Genomic DNA, 17,459 nt, shown 5'->3' on the forward strand with positions numbered 1-17,459 from the left:
AGAAGATAAAGTAGGTTGTCCAGGCTTCTCTGGGTCGTTCCAGAAGAACTAAAGCTTATACCCAGATGTCTTGCCTCACAACACTTCACTCTGAACAGCCTTGCACGGCCTCACCCAAGACTTCTCATTGGATAACTTGAGAATTTCACAAGGGAGAAGTCCAGGCGGCAGGGAGGAAGGTCACACATGGCGTTTGCAGTTGACAGCTGCCGCAGGGTGAAAGTGTGGTTGATGAGGACGCTTTCCATCCCCGGACTTTGGCACAGTGAGAGAACACTGAGGGAAAATGTTTGCCCACCTCCTTTTTCTCTTGACTCACCGACCCACCACCCTTCCTCTTCCCTCTATCTGCACTTCCCCTGCTCAGAAGCACTTTGCCCTGTGCCTCTTGCCTTTCTGTGTTCCTGCCATCTGATAAAGGGAGGGAAGAGAGTGATCTTGAGTCCTCTGGCCGTGGCCTTGCCACCAGTGTGCTTGGTGGAATGACAGTGTGACCCTTCCTCCCCGCTCCGTGTCCCCACCTGTAGCACAAGGCCCTCTACCACACACTTCTTACCGGCATCAGTTTCCAAAGTTCAGTCATCCACACCAAATCGTGACTTCTGTTATATCCGTACCCCACCTGGACTAATTAACTGAGTATTTTATTTTATTATTTTTATTTTTTTAATAGATTTATTTTATTTATTTATTTTTGGCTGAGTTGGGTCTTCGTTGCTGCCCGTGGGCTTTCTCTAGTTGCGGCGAGCGGGGGCTACTCTTCATTGCGGTGCGCGGGCTTCTCATTGTGGTGGCTTCTCTTGTTGCTGAGCATGGGCTCTAGGCACGCAGGCTCAGTAGTTGTGGCTCGTGGACGCTAGAGTGCGGGCTTCAGTAGTTGTGGCGCACGGGCTTAGTTGCTCCGCGGCATGTGGGAACTTCCCGGACCAGGACTCGAACCCGTGTCCCCTGCATTGGCAGGCGGATTCTTAACCACTGTGCCACCAGGGAAGCCCTAACTGAATATTTTAAATGAACTCACTTTTAAAATAATTACTTTAGCTTTGTCCTAAGTGATTATTATCTATGAAATCACATGGATATGTTACTTAGGTTTTTCTAAACCACATATAAATAGATTTACAGCTGTTAAAATTAAACATTTTTATCCATATTTCACCTAAAAATCACCTTATATATGTAACCATTAAGTTGAAAGCGTGGGACCCCGTAAAATACAAGCAAGAAAAACTCTTCTCCCTTGAACTGTACTGTCTTTTCTTCCCCTTGGATCCAATTTTGGCAGGTCCTTGCAACTCTCAAATAATAAAAAACCTTTCTGTTACTTTTAGTCCCAAGAACAATCCAAGTGCAGTAATGGAAGTATCCACTTTAGTTTAATACTTGAAACTCTGAACATCATTTCAAGTTAAGCTCCTTCCCTCCTGCCTCTAAGTGCAGCTTCACCTGGGAAACCTGAAGGGGAGGTGGCAGGTGTGGCATCTTTGTTTCCCCAACTTGTAGGGCACCTTCTTACCCTCCCCACCGTCCTCCTACCTCCCAAACCAGCTGCTGATAGTTCTCCCAAGAGGTACAGTGGGGAGAGGGCAGGTAAGCTTTTACTGGCAGCATCCAGTATGAATGCTACCTAGTCCCAGCAGTTGCCTGATCTGGACCTTTTCTCTTGCAGGACTATTGTGGGTCCTTGGGGTCCCCCTCTTCCCACAGATCACTCATCAACAGTAATATGTTCCCTTATCATAGGCAATGCCACCTCAGACTGGTCGAGTGGCTTCCTCTTGCTACCAGTTTCTGGTAGCCCACACTACCCGTTGCCCCTTGCACAGAGCCCTTCCCAGTAGGACTTAGTCAGGTGCCCTTCTGTGGGGTCCACACCTGCACCAAGAGAAACCGGCATCCATTCCTTTGAGAAATTCTAGGAGCTCTGAGAGATGCCAAAGCAGGCCCTGCTCACGATTCCTCCTTCAGGGCATCCTGTTGACCCCAGTCTCCACCCATGAGGCATTGCAGGGCTTGGGTCTGGCACTTATCTGTGTGCCTCAGAAATTCCCGGGAGTGCACGTGAAGCTCTGCAAGTGGTCCCCTAGATGCCTTTCTTACCTGGTTAGGTAGCAGAGGGGAACAGCCCACAGCTCCCCCAGGACGGCCTCCCTCCTTCCCTCTTGGGGTGTGGGGACGTGGGCTGGCTGCTCACTTTGGGGGGCACTTGGTACCCATGTTTGATTGCTGGCCTCTGGGGCCTTGGTGTAAGGGGCGAAGCAAGCCCGTATGCACACTGTCCCACCTTCCATGGCTGTCCTGCTGCTCTGCCGAGGTGGTGCCCAGCCCCAGTGCTCCAGAAGCCTTCCCTGGAGACACACAGGACACTCCTGCACAGCGGCCAGGTCTCCTTTGTCATCAGACAGCATCTGATTGCAGGGCGCGGGCCAAAGCCCATCAGAATATCATCATCTCCAATTTGTCAGGAGTGGATGAGTCTCTCAGGTCAAGTCCGTTCCATCCACAAGTCACTGACCCTGTGGAGGTTCTATAGAAAATGCAGCTTCCCATTTGCCAGGCAACCTCTTTGTTTTCTAACCTTCCATCATGACAGCTCTCTCTTTGTCACGGGACAGTTTGTTTCTGTGATTACTGCCCAGACAGACTGAAGAGCGGAGCTCCTGAAAGAGCCTGGTTACACATTTAGGATGCAGTGGTCTGTTTTCAACCTTTCAGCCTGTTTTCTGAGCACAGTGGCATAGTCGGGGGGGTGGGGGGTGGGGCTTTGTGGCTTTCAGGCTGGAGCAGAGTGAGGGGTAACATTATCCCGAAGTGACTGCGTCTGCATTGCTGAGGAGACCAGCCAGCTTTACAATTTGAAGACCTCCTGCCCGTCTCAAAGCAGAAAGGAGGTCGTGTCAAAGGGCTTCTTGTTTTTACAAACTGGCTGGCACATCCCCAGGGCCCTTTAAAAGGCATTCGTTAAGTAGCAGAAAGCTCCAGTGCTAAGGCAGAGAGATCCCGGAAACCTGAAAGTGCTGGGAACAGGGAAGCATACTAATTAACCAACTGGTTCTGAGGGCAGGATCTGGAGGGGGGCCGTTGGGCAGTGACTCGAAGGCTCTAGCCATCCCCGAACTCACCGCTAGGTTGATGGCTCAGGGCACTATTAGCACTCTGTGTTTTAAACTAAGAGTATGTATTTAAACAGTTTTTACATACATTTCATTATTCCCATTTCTAGCTCAGCACAGATAGTCAGTGTCTAATAGAACTGGGAAGTGGTATTATCCCCTGTTTGTAGATCCATCAAGTTGCAGAAACAGGGCTGATGGCTCCTTCCGCGTTACTCATGTATTTAGCCATAGAAATCTCCCAGTTTCTTTCTTTAGGCCAGAGACCAAAATCTTCACCTGACCAGACAGTGGAGAATAAATAATAAGTCAAGGGCTCTTGAAGATTCTTTCCTTTTCACTCACTCTGTTCTTTTGTCCTCCGTCCCAAACACAAAGGTACGTAGGCTCTAGAACCACTCCTTTCATAATTGAGGGCAGCCTTACATATGACTTGACTATTCACCCACTGCTCTAGATGAGTTGTAATTTATACCAGGTGAGGTCCAGTCAAGAATAAGTGTCTATTTAAAATAGATAACCAACAAGGACCTACTGTATAGCACAGGGACCTCTGCTCAGGATTCTGTAATAACCTACATGGGAAAAGAATTTCAAAAAGAATAGATCCATGTATATGTATAACTGAATCACTTTGCTGTACACCTGAAACTAACACAACATTGTAAATCAACTATAGTCCAATATAAAATAAAAAAATTTTCTAAAAAAGAGTAAGTGTGGAGCCCAATACAGCAAAAACAAGCAGAGTCCCTTCTTTTTATTGCCCGTGGGCCCATAGCTGGACTGCCAGCCAGGCTGGAGACGAGAGCAAGTTTCCTCTTGTTATTATTCCCCCTGTAATTATTGAGCACCATCCTGTCTCCTAGAGAGGTAAGGGTTTGGGGGGAGAAGGAGTGAGAGGTGGGTAGGCTTTAAGAATCTTAGCTTCCTGGAGTCTTCCAGAGCCCTACGAGGCCTGCGTGGGAGAGAGCAAGGACCCACACACACCCATCTTAACCTTGGGAGGCTACTTGAAATAAACGAGCCAAGGACTGCAAAGACTTGAAATTATTCTGCAATGTAAATTGTTTCTGCTTCACTGCTGAAATTCACAGAGATTTGCATTTTAGAACTTGACTTCTAACCTTGGAATAAAAGCATTTTTCATCTTCGGTGAATTTTCCATTTCAGGAGTGGGCAGGTGAGGTAGTTTCTTTCTGTCCCTCTCTTGCTCCCTCCCTTTCTTGGACCTCATAACTCAAGAGAGAACCTTATACTTGGTAGCTATGTTGAAAGGAAGATGAATCAACCAGGAAGTATATCTTTTAAGTTTTGCAACTCTCTTTTTATTTTATTTTGATTCAAATACATCCTTAGGTAAAGTCACGGACTTTAAGCTCATTTGCTGGGAACAGGTTCTGATGTAGAAGAACGTGGCTCCTGAAACAGGGTGGGAAGGTGGGCGAGGCTACAGTAGGGGGGGGAGCTGGGCCATGCCTGAGACATCTTTCCCTGTAAACGCCTTGTCGTTCGTGCGCCCTCTTAGTCTTCTTCCTGCAGCCAGTGTGGGCTTACCGAGCACCTGCCCTGTGCCAGGTCTGCGCAGTCACAGAACCTACAATGTCCTGACCTTCAGAAGTTCACAGCCCCATCGCGTGGACACATAGAGTGACAGCTCAGCCCGAGGGGGCCAAGCAGGAAGATACCAAGGGCACACAGGAGGTGGTAGCTAACTTCCCCTGGGTGAGCTCAGGAACGCCAGCTTGTAAAGGATGAGGGGGAAGGAGTCCATTCAGGAGAGAAAAGGAAGGAGGAAGGAAGGGCATCTCAGGGGAAGGCGATGCGACGGCAGGCCAGACACATGCGAGAGAGCAGGAGAGGTTCGGGAATATGGAGTAAGTTGTAGGGGGACCTTAAGCAAAGGAGGAGAGGGCGTTGCCGGAGGTGAAGCTGGGGAGCCTGTAGAAACCCATGGTTGGGGAGATCCTCGTGTGTGCAGTTGGGGAAGTGGTCTCTCATTGCCATGAGGAGCCTTTGAAAACTTGTATAGAGGGGAGCTAGATCTTCAGTTTTGGAAAGTGTGGCACTGGGGACGGTGGATTGAAGGACTGAGATCCTAGAAATAGGGTCTTAGCCCAGAGCTTCTAGAAAGGGGGCCTGAGACAAAGATTGATATCTTACTACTTGTTGAGGAAGGAGGTGTAAGCCCAGGGCTGTAAGGATGAAGGCAAAGGGCCAGGTGAAGTACCAGATGGATGCAGGCTGGCTCCTGCTTCACCAGAAGCCACACAGACACAGCAGCATGGGCGCTGGGCACTCTGGACCCCCTGGAAGGTTTGTAAGGAGGGACTGGCTCTACCTTGGCAGAGTCTGTAGAAGCGAGAAAAGAGGCTCCCTCCTGTTTCCTGCTTCTCTTTGGCCCTGGTTCATGTCCCAGGGAACTGGCGTCCCATACATCTGGGATGCTGTTTGGGGATGGAGGTCCCTCCCCAACCCATGCCCCTCATCCCTGGTGTAGCTTCTTCTCAGTGAGACAGCGGAGGGGAGCCTGGCTTGTGTGAGCACCAGCCGAGAAAGAGAAAGAAGAGCAGGCAGTGCGGGGAATCTGAGAAGGCTCGGAAGGGATGTCACCATTCAGACAAGAAGCTCCACTCAGAGACGAGGACAGCAGTACAAGCAGGAGGGGATGGATGCCAGAGTGAATGGAGGAGGCTGGAGTAGAGAAAGATGTACAAGATCTTCATTCTGTAGAGTCAACAAGCCCAGCCCCAGACTTTCAGGAAGATACATCACAGTAGCAAATCAGTAAGGGCTTCCATGGCTAGTGTGGGGTGAGGCATACTCTATGGCCTTGTGGTTTCCTAAGGAAAATATATGATTCATCATTGTATATTCGTTCATAAAGTCATGGAATAAGCCAATTCCTGTATTTGCCAGGGAAGAAGAGGAAGCTACTATTAAAATGGTTAAAAATCCATGATGCTCAAAATAAAGAATCTGGTCACAAGTGTACTTCTCAGGATTCTTTCTGCTGAAATGGCAGAAGCCCAGCTTTCCTAGCTTAGGATTGGGGGACTCTCAGAACCCAGGGAAGGGCAGGCATGCCCTGGGCAGAGATGTAACTGGAACAGTGGACCAATACCCTGCTGGGACATGCACCCTCTCACACTTAACCTTCTCTTTGTGACAACTTCCTTTCTCTCTGTCTGGAGCCTGACCTTCATGCAACAGGACTGATGCTGGCTTCAGCAGCCTGGTTTCCAACTCACTGCTTTGGCTCTGGAGAGGGATTGGCTCTTTGCACCCATTCAGCCCTTCCTGGGCAGGACGCCCACTGGCTTAGAACTTACCAGGTGCTCTCCATGGACCAACTAACTCCGTGCAGCGCAGCAGAATTATTATTTTTTAAATGGGAGGCCACAAGGTGCCATGTGGATGAGGGGAAAGGGGGTCCAGGAGAAGGATGTGCGTATCTGCCATGGGAGCAAGGGTGCTGATGGGGAGAAAAGTACATAATGTCCACTGCAACCCAAAGCTCAGAACGCTGCCATTCGCCAGAGAGCCTTCCTGTACCGCTAATTCACCAGCTGGAAAAGAAGAGGGCTCCAGATTGTGCGGTTCTGCCTTCTACCTCTCCCCCTGCTAAGGACTCAAGCGAGTGTTGCTTTAGATTGAATTGTTTTCCTAAAGCTCTCGATTCAAGCTCTGAATATCTTACAACCAGTTCTACAAACAGAGCTGCCGCCAGCTACACACTGAAAGCCCTGCTCCTTGGCCCCAGCATGTTCTGTCCTTTTCCTTAGCATCTTCCCATCCCCTGCCTCCTAATGAGTTTAGGTAGATTTAAATGAGTTTAGGTAGATTGAAATTTTAATTGGTTTGATTGGTTGTATTTAATGGGAATTTAAATTGAACTGAAGACTGAGAGCATTGAGGGGCTGCAGGCTGCTAGCTGGGACCTTTTGGAGGCACATCTCACCCCCAAGACAGGGGTGGTGGCATGCTGCGGGGTGGTGACTCCCTGCCAGCCCTTTTGGACTGTGTCTCAACAAATTTGTAGGTGATGGGGTTTATGGTGGAGACAATTTTCTCTGACCTTGGTCTCTTAAGTCAGAGGAGGAAAGCTTTCTGGAGAGTGATATTGATCCAGTTCTTGGATCAGTGGGACCCCCAGTTCTGGGGTGTCACCTTGACCGTGGACCTAGATGTCCAAAATCAGGAGGGGAGGGGTCCCTGTTGCACACACACCCCTCCCACTGGGGGCCTTCCCGTGGGTGGGGAAAGGCAGGCCAGGACCATGATTAATTTACAAAACTGCAGCGCCTTCTCTCCTTTTTTAATTTTTTTCTTAATTTTTATTTTTTATTGCAGTATAGTTGATTCACAATGTTGTGATAGTTTCAGGTGTACAGCAGAGTGATTCAGCTATACATACACATATATCTATTCTTTTTCAGATTCTTTTCCCTTATAGGTTATTATAGAATACTGAGTAGAGTTTCCTGTGCTATATAGTAGGTCCTTGTTGGTTATCTATATTTTTATTATAGATCTATCTATTATTTTATATATAGTAGTGTGTATATGTTAATCCCAAACTCCTAATTTGTCCTTATTTCTTACACACAAAAGATAGCATTTTCCATCGAGGAGAGACGGAGATCCTTTGAACCTCTTTATGGCAAAAACTAGGTCCTCCAGTGAGATGGCAGTGGTGCAGGCTTTGGTGTCCTACCGACTGGTTTCTGTTCTTCCTTGATTGCCTGTATTTAAATTTTTCTATTTCAATTGTGAAATATATCAGATATGCCCACGACCCAGATGTATAGATGTTGATATTGTCCAATAGTTTTTTGGTTTTTTTTTTTTGTGCTACGCGGGCCTCTCACTGCTGTGGCCTCTCCTGTTGCGGAGCACAGGCTTCGGACACGCAGGCTCAGCGGCCATGGCTCACGGGCCCAACCGCTCCGCGGCATGTGGGATCATCCTGGACCGGGGCGCGAACCCGTGTCCCCTGCGTCGGCAGGCGGACTCTCAACCACTGCGCCACCAGGGAAGCCCCAATAGTTTTCTTAAGAGAAAAATGATATAGTTCAAATATCACGAAAGCTCCATCCGCCTTCCCAAACCCTCCCTTCCCTCCTCAGTGATCAATAGCTGGAAATTGTATCTGTCATCCCCAATGCATATTTTTGTAGTTAACTCCAAATGCCCATATGTAAAAATATTGTTGATATGCATAACATTGACTACTACTGCTTTGCATGGTTAAAAAATGGCATCGAGCCATACAGATTCTTTTGCAATCCGTCCCAGCACTGCTGCTCACTTGTAGAAACCACCGACTAGTTGCATCACCTTTTTGAGCTGCAGGCAGATTGTTTAAGATGCTGGTTGTGTTCATCCTGGCACAGTCCAGGTGAGCGAGGATCAAAGCCTGGAGAGGAGGAGACAACTTGATATTACGGAGGCAGAATCAGCAGGGCTTTGTGACTAATTTGATGTGTGGAATGCCAAGCGTGATTCTGGTACCTGGTTAGGAGACGAATGCGTCACTGAGATCGGGAGCCTGGGGATAGGGTTTCTGGTCTGGGAAAGTAAGGCACTGAATGACCCCTTAAGGCGTGGAAGTGTCCGTGGCAACCCAGGAGGGGAGGTCCAGGAGGCAGTTGGATTTTGGGAAATTCAGGCAGTGGTTTGGAGCTGGCGATGCCTCTTTGAGTTCCCTTCGCATCCGGTGAGCATTCACTTTGGGAAGGAAGGGGGCGGCTCCTCCCTGGAATCACCCTGGGGAATCACCCTGGCCAGATTTCTTCAGCATTCTGACAAGTGGCAACAAGAGACCTGAGGTGGAATCACTTCATTGTCATGTCATCTTGAAAGGTTAGGGTTATATCTGAAACATTTCTTTTTCCCTCTAATAACCTGTTGTGATTTCCTCCTCCATGAAATTACAGAAATCCTCTCTGAAGGGAATTTCTGCCTTCAGACTTTACCGTGCTTTCTTGTTAATAAGGCTGATAGACTTTATCAGCCTTGGCATATACTTCTTTCTCTTTGCCTGAACTTGCCCCCTTGTTAAGCTTCAAGGAGCCCCAACCTTTTCTGGGATGGATGGCAGGACATGTGTCTTCCCAGGCATTTGGTGTGGGAATCCTAACCTCGAGTTTGTCTGCAGTGAGTATTCATCTCCAGGTTAGGACTTGGGTGATCATTCACTGTTCTCCTTTGTCGCTCACTGCGACCTGGTTCAGGGGCTGTTGGTCCATCCTGACTAGTTAGCAGCTAGTTTTTCACAGGGAAATGTCTCTATTTGCTTAATTAAAGAAAAGATGCCTGCCCCCACCCCCGTCCCTGCCAAAAGCCCTGCATGACATCCTGACAGGCCTCCCTTTAGATGGGAGGGGTCCACCCAGAGTAGCCCAGACAAAAGAGTTGGTGAGGAGGGGGGGACGTTTAGGCAGCTGCTATTATTCTAAGGATCCAGACAGACTCTTGGGCCGATGGGGTGGGACCCAGAAGCACCTCTGGGCCCTGCTTTTCTCTCTTCTGTCTCTCTCCTTTCTTTTCTCACTCTCTCCTCTCTTCCTCTCCCTTCGTCCTCCTCCTCTTACCTTTCTTTCCATCCCCTCTTCTAACTCTCTCCTCCCCCTCCCACCGCCTCATCAGTCTGTCTCCCCCTCCTCCTCCCTTTCTCTCTCCCTCCTCCTCCTCTCTCCCCCTCCTCTCTCCCCCGCCCCTCCTCTCTCCCCCTCCCCTCCTCTTTCCCCCTCCCCTCCTCTTTCCCCCCTCCCCTCCTCTTTCCCCCCTCCCCTCCTCTTTCCCCCTCCCCTCCTCTTTCCCCCCTCCCCTCCTCTTTCCCCCTCCCCTCCTCTTTCCCCCCTCCCCTCCTCTTTCCCCCCTCCCCTCCTCTTTCCCCCCTCCCCTCCTCTTTCCCTCCTCCCCTCCTCTTCCCCCCTCCCCTCCTCTTTCCCCCTTCCCCTTTCTCTCTCTTCCTCCCCCTTGCCCTCACCCTCTCCCTCTACCTCCCCCCTCCTTCTCCCCTTCTCCCTCCCCACCCCTGCACTCTTTCTGTCACACTTACAGGGGGAATGGCTAGGTCGCAGTCACTCCAGGTCCCTCTTATTACCCATTATGCAGCTTTGTCTCCCTCTCCTCCTTTCAGCTCTTACCTGGTTCTCTTCTCACCCCCACCCCCAAGACTGGCATCTGACTTCCCCAGAACTTGCATCTGGTCCATAACTGCCCGGACTCCAACACTGAATGACCTTTTTGCTCCAAAACCCCAGCCGTCTGTCAGTCATCTCTCTCTGAGCAGGATTCTGAGCTCCTGAGAGAGGGTCTGAACAGCTCAGCTCGTTGTCCTGAGCCCGGCCACAGTGTCCCAGGCTGCCGGCCAGCCTGGGGATGGGTCCCCCTCAGGTCAGACACACACTGGGCCGGTCAGGAGTGGCAGGGGGTGGGCAGGGTTACAGAAACACTTGCCTACCTACCAGGGGCTGGGGTGGAGGTAGAGCCCCTGAGAAAGGGGGTTTGTGGGCTCAGGAGTAATCAGGTCCCTCTAGCACAAAAACTGTGTCATAGACACCCTCCAGTTAACTCACAGCAGGAAGATGATCCTAAATTTGGCTCAAGCTGAATGGGAGTCATGGTTTATAAACTGTTCCTAGTCACGTCTGCACGAATGGAAGGGTATACATCTCTGAGGTAATGAATTTAGCATCTTCCAGCCACGCCGAACATGGCATGAAATTAGACTTTAAGTCGGAATGTTCATTTTATTCACACAGTAGGGTGCAGGGGTGGACTTGATTGACTCCAAACAAAACAAAATCGTTCAGTGCATAAAATGGAGAATGTGGACTGTACTGTTTTTCCAGTCATGAAGACTTCGGATACAGGATTTGAAACATGTATCCCCCAAAGTTGAGTGCTTTGTAATATTCTCACCTGCGAGATGTAGGCAGAGGGTAGACCCTGAACCAGGCTCAGGATGCCTGGAGCTGCCCTACCAGGTCAGAGTGAGGGCCCTGCACCCCAGGGGTGTTGCTGCCCGTCCTCTCTTCAGAGCCAGCTTCCCCATCATGTGCTCTGTGGCTGCTGATGCCACACCCCCATGTCCCTTGAGGTCTCAAGTCACAAAACCGGCGATTATTACACTTTCTGGAGTGTGTGAAAACAGGCTTCAAATGGGAAAAACCCAGTCCCACTTTTATACAACTGGAAAACATTACAGAACTTGAATCTTTCAAATGTCCAGAAAAAAAAAACCTGTAAGACAACCCACAAAATCCAGCTTGTGTGACTTAGTCACACGGAAACGTGAAGAGGAAGGGAAAGGGAGCTTGCTTCCTCCTTGCAGGTGGTTTTGATTTAGAAAATGTGCCTCGAAATTCAGTACCTACCAACACAGAGGAGAGGTTTTGTTTTGCTTCTAAGAAAAGTAAAACTACTCTTGAATGTTTCAGGGCTCATCAAAGTTTCCATTTAATGTTTTTTCCACTTTTGTCTACCTGGATATTCTCATTATCTCTGCGTCTGCTGAGTCAATCAGTGTATATTGTGGGAAACTCTCATCCCCCCATGATCCGAATTAGGTGGGATCCAGTTCTGAAAACATGAGTTAATCATCACTAGAAATACTGGCAAGAGCTGAGGATGTTTGCGTTCCTCGGGGACAGTTTAGCGTCTCCAGATAAATATTCCAATCCAACTGACCGCCTTCTCTGAGATTTCCTTCCCCAAACTTACTCCCCCATAAGGAGGACAAGCCAAAAGCACAGTGTTGGGTCCCCTGTAATTTACAAGGCTACGACAATACTTCAAAACAATTGGTCTTGAGCCATCGTTGATATTCAGTAGTATGTCACTATAGGATATGTTTCTTCTTGCAGAATTGTACAGTATCCATGTGACTGTTTTTACCCTCCAAATCCAGTCAGATTACTTTTGAAAGAAGTTTTAGGAATTGGGTTGCCAAATTCATGCAATCTCCATGTTAAGAGCTCCTGTCTCTTTGGCCTCCAGCTATGAGGCAGGTTTTTATGAGAACGAAAAGCGAAATACCTTCTCCTTGTGTCCCCTCTTTAGAATAAGAAACTCTACTTGGACATCATTCACACATACATGGAAGTGCACGCGACTGTTTATGGCTCCAGCACAAAGAACATTCCCAGTTACGTGAAAAACCATGGGATCCTCAGTGGACGGGACTTGCAGTTTCTTCTCCGAGAAACCAAGGTAAGTTTTTTGTAGTTTTGTAAAAATGCATCAGTATTGTTGTGCGGAGGTTTGTTTCTCTTGCCACTGCAAATGGGATCAGAATCTTCGGTGCTTTCTTTTCAGTGGTACCGTTGATCTTCAGGTCATTGCTGGGCAGTGGTTTTCTAGACTAGCTGTAGCTTAAAAGTTAGCAAATTGTGAAAGGAGGTTGCTACCATTGAAAACTTATTTACTGAGGACCTGCTTTGTGCCAAGAAGCATCAAGTGAGGGGCTGGGGACATGGTGGCAAACAGGAAAAGTAGGGTATCAGACGTCCTCAGAGAGCAGCAGCTTTCCCAGCAAGCCCGGGGCACTTAACTCCTCCACCTCTCCAATCACCCCTGTTCAAGGAACCCGTCCCCCAACTAGCTTTTCATCACACCCGCTTCTTCAAAACATTTGTACTGGACACTGGAGAAGTTCAGACAAGGGAAGAGTCCTTGGGGGCTCAGGGAGCAAGGAAGGCATCGTGAGAGCTGTGAGAGATGAAGGATGCGGGTGTGGATGCACCTGGCATTTGGCACAGACGGCAGTGAGTCAGGTGGTAGAGGTGGAGATGACACACCCAGGAGAGTCAAGAGACCAACCCAGCGCGTCTGTGTGTCGGGAAATAGTGGAAGATAAAATTTGATAAGGGGCTGAGGGTCTGAATGTCACAGATGTAGAATTCAGGCCACGTGGTGTGGGTAGGTGGGTAGGAGCAACTGATGGACGGTCATTTCAGTAGCATGATGAGCGTGGTGTTTTCACATCCTGGGGGCGTCCACCCAGTGGTCTCTGTCCTTTCTATCATTCTGACATGGACGCACCCGGTGAGGTTAGGGGACCTGCACATAGATCAATGTTGGGCCTTGAAGGGTTGGCTGGCACGTTGATGTATTCCTCATGTTTATTAATGGGCTCTTTTTTAAAAAAAATTAAACATATATATCTTAAGAATCTTTCCGTATGAGAAATAGCTGGGCTAAAGGATATATACATTTTTAGTTTTAAAGGTTATAGCCAAAATGGCTCCGCAGATATTATACAGGCTATCAGTCAGTGCTTGTTACCTTTCTCTCTTGATGAGTGAGGTAGAGCATCTTTTCACATGTTTATCTCAGAGATTCCTGATTCCCGCCTCTAAATGCTACACGTTCTTTAGGTAAAATACTGCAATCCATTAAAAGGGTTATGGTATTGAACACGATAACACCACAGGTATTAGACACATATATCAGATTTCAGTAAATTATTTAGATAAGTAAAGAGGATTGCAATACATATCATGAAAATTCATGTTTATTAATAAGCTCTTATTTGTGAATTTTACAAATATGTCTCGAGCAGCTCCTATGTGCCAGGCATCATGCAAGGGATACAGGAGCAAAGAAAACAAGCACGATCCCTGCCCTGCATTATCAATAGTGAATTGTTCAGCTCTGGTCCTGACTTCATTTTCATTGTCAAGGTAGAGGGGAGAGGCCGAGTGGATGAGCGTCTGTGGCATCGTTGCATTTCTGATCAGTGTGGGTGATAATTCAGTGTGGGAAGGCATATTCGTATGTGCTGTCCTGTTTACTTCTCACCACAGCCTTCAGAGCTAGGCAGGGCAGGTATTACTGTTAACTTTAAACAGGAGGAAATAGACTAGAGAGTTGGGCTTGTCCATTGCCACTGAGGTCACCCTGGAGGTAACCCTGACTCGTGATTTTTTTATTGCAAGTGAAAGCTCTGCTAGGCCCTCGACGTACCAGCCTCATGAATAAACATACAAACTTAACAACATTCAGTGGATACTCACAAGCCAAAAGAATCTGCATCTCCTTTCTGCCTCAGTTTCTCCATAGGTAAATGCATTTGATCATTTCTACCTCCCAAGTCATGTGTGTGATGCCATGAATAAATTCACTTGATAAATTTCTCTCCTTGGCCAAAGATCTGGTTTGTTTCATTAAGATTTTATTTCCTTACAAGGTCATCTGCAGTCTGATGACGGTGGCCATCACCAGTGCTCCCCGGTTTGCACTGTTTGCTTTCCGTTCACCTTCTGTCTTAGGAGGACATTTTAGAATCATTAGAAAGTCCAGGCTCTTTAGCTGCAATGCTATTTTTGCTTCATTTTACTTTTCCCCACATCAGATTGTGGGAAAAGCTCAAGCTCCTTTAAAATTACAGTTGGCAGCGCTGCTTCTCTGTCATCACTGTCCCACACGCTTCTATTAACCCAGCTGTGTGAATGTCTTATTCAGCCTTACAGATCTTAAAAGAACACTTACTTACAGACCGTCCACTTACCCTGTCAGAGGATGAGAGATAGGCCGAAGCTAAGGTCCCTGATGTCTGGAGAGCAACAGAGAAGAGGCCTGGAAGGCCCAGGCCATGAGGTCGGAGATTGCCTGAGATTACCCAAGGATTACAGCTGAATTTTTTTTTTTTTTTTTTTTTTTTTTTGAGTGTAAGGGTCATCTGTTTATCCTTGAAAAACTGGTACTTTCAGAGGATGTCGCGGATCCCATTTTGTATTTCCTGTTCAGGGGACTAGAATATATGAAAGGACTCCGAGTGGAATTATGGCTAAAACGGTCGGCAAATATGATGAAAATGAGGCAGTGTATCGCTGAGGCTCCCCTTCTACCCAGAACACAGCAGCAGCCCTGAAATGAATGAATCTTGGGCTTTGGAATAATGACACTAAAGACTAGTCAGGCTTTGCATTTATAACCCTTTCTGCCTCTAACTCCTTCCTCGGTGTCTCTGAGCAATTTAAAAGTGATTTATTCCAATCCACATCGAAAGTGCAGAACTGGGGATGCAGAGAAGCAAATGTGTGTGGAATGAATGGGATTTGCACGTTCCTCAGACTCGTCATGGGAGAGGGAAGCAAGTCGGGTGCCCCTCAAGGTCTAGAGACATATTGAAATGATTGATGCATAATCAGCTTTTGACTTAGTATTTTTCTTTATGAGCCATCTTTGAATCTCTGCACCAAGCCCAGAAAACTGTCTCCTCAGCAGAATTGTGTCCCTGCGTGCAAGGAGGGGCCCTCATGAAGGGCCCACAGAGCCTATGGAGATGGGAGGGATTCAGTGTAACCCTCAAGTCGGGGCTCAGGAGCTGGGAAGTTGTTGAATGTAGAAGACTCTTCTAATAGGCATATAAATGTGGATGAATTCATTATTTATCAAAAGACCAGAGACGAGTCATTCGGGCCAGCAAACTCCAGGAGAGCAATTTAAGCCAGCAAATAAGGCCTGAACTGGGGTGGCGTGTTTTTATTTTTGGCTTCAGTCCCCATCTCTCTTAATGTGATTTCTTTCTTCTCCTTCCTAATTTTCCCCTCCCTGTGCCCACCTCCCCCAGTCTCACCAGGGGAATATCCTTACAGATTGGGGCATTCACATCCCACATTGGCTTGGAGGAGCATCTGGAGTGAGCCCAAACGGGTACCTCCCTTTCTGACAGTGAGAGTCGAGAACAAATCTGGCTGTGGGGAAGCAGAGGAAGAAGCAGCTGCTGCCCCTGCTGTTGGCACACACCTTTTCTGCCCACAACTCTGGCCATTTCCCACTCCAGCCCTTGGATGGGGCATGGCGGCCCTGTTTCCCCTCCCACGTCAGCTCAGCAGCTTAGCTGTGGGACTCGCCTAGAAGCCCGGACAGGGTTGGAAGATAGGCAGTATGTACTACTGTCCCTGTTCTATTCCATCCTCGGGTCTGACCTCCCCTATCAACCGTGGCTCTTCCCACGAGCTTGGATGTGGTTGCACAAGCTCTCTCAAAGACCCAGGGCCCAAGGCAGCCACCACCAGTGGACCAGACCCTCGTGCAGCTCCATGAGAATCCAGGGGCTCTGCTTATTCTGTTGACAGGTACCTTCTCAGGGCCTGGCTTGCAGAGGCCTTCAGATAACCATATGAAGAACGAAGGAAGGAGTCCAGAAGAAATCCACTGGCCGTCTGGGATCTTGGGGCCATGCCCCTAGGAGTGATTTCTTGCTTTTCTCCTGAATCATGTGCCTAGATCTCCAAGATCTCCCCAACAAGGGACACTGGCCTTGTGATATCCCGTGCTTGCCTCTCCATGGTGTTGCCCACATCCTCAGGCCCCTGTGAGAGAGAGCCCAAGAGCGAGCTTACTGCTGGAGCAACCCGTCTTCCATGTCTACTTCAGGTCCTCCAGTATCCAACCTCAGGCAGTCAAGCAGGTTTCGTCCTGGTGACAGGTCCCAAAAGCCATTCCCGTTCCAGCTAGATGGAAAATAATTAGCATATACACTTACACATGCACACACACTCCATCCTCCCCCTCCCCTCCCCTCCCCCATATGTATATAGAATGAAGAACGTATGGACATAGGATTCATTTACCTCTCCGAATGAGGTTTCAAGAAGAAAGGCACCTCCTGACACCCAAATACACACAACCCATTCATGTTATCATGGGGCACGACCATGGGGTTTTATACTGCAACAGTCACGACCGTCTCTCCAACCCTTCCCTGTGTTAAGCCCTTTCCGTGAATTCTCTCTTCATCACTAAAGTCCTCTGACCTCGGTACTGTTAGAGCCCGTCTTAACTGCGGTGGTGAGCCAGGCCTGTGATGCCTCCGCACCGTTAGGAGCTGAGGGGTAGGCTTGGTGAGCTATTGGGGTGAGAGTGGTGGTCCGCGACAGCTCCTCCAAGGAGGTGCACCTGAGCTGCCTTTTCATGGCAGACATTGCATGCTGGCACAGCTGAAGGTGGTCGGCATCTACAGCTGTACGTGTATCTGAATGTTCTCTTCCTCTCCATCTCCAGGGTAATATGCTTTCGCAACGCAAATTGCAATGCACTGGATTTTGTGCTGGGGCTTCCATATGACCGAAGGGCAGGGATTTGTGATCTTGATGTTGTCGTTGGATTTTTTGTTTTGTTTCTGGAAGGCCACTTACATAGTGGGCAGAGTCTGGGAGTCTACCCAGTGAGCTGGTCTCCAGGAAATGACCTTTGATTTAGTGGCCGATACTGACTAACCTGGGGTGCTTAAACGTGCTTGGCAAGTATCATTGTCTTTGTCTCCTTTGCCCTTCTAGACCTTTAAGAGACAGTCTTCGGGTAGGGTAGGTTAGGGGCTTATGGAGC

The 17,459-nt window shown here is 48.5% G+C and overlaps 1 protein-coding gene across 1 annotated transcript in view; it reads left to right on the forward strand.

Annotated features, from left to right (window-relative positions):
* MGAT5 (alpha-1,6-mannosylglycoprotein 6-beta-N-acetylglucosaminyltransferase) overlaps positions 1–17,459 on the forward strand; it is a gene marked incomplete at both ends in the record, with an annotated part of 228,820 nt that overhangs the window by 170,190 nt on the left and 41,171 nt on the right. Inside the window, one exon of the mRNA XM_079710109.1 lies at positions 12,186–12,335. Within this exon, the coding sequence (XP_079566235.1) occupies positions 12,186–12,335 (150 nt within the window). The remainder of the gene's footprint in view (positions 1–12,185; positions 12,336–17,459) is intronic.

Source organism: Hyperoodon ampullatus, assembly GCF_949752795.1.
Source record: "Hyperoodon ampullatus genome assembly, chromosome: 8".
Classification (NCBI taxonomy): domain Eukaryota; kingdom Metazoa; phylum Chordata; class Mammalia; order Artiodactyla; family Ziphiidae; genus Hyperoodon; species Hyperoodon ampullatus.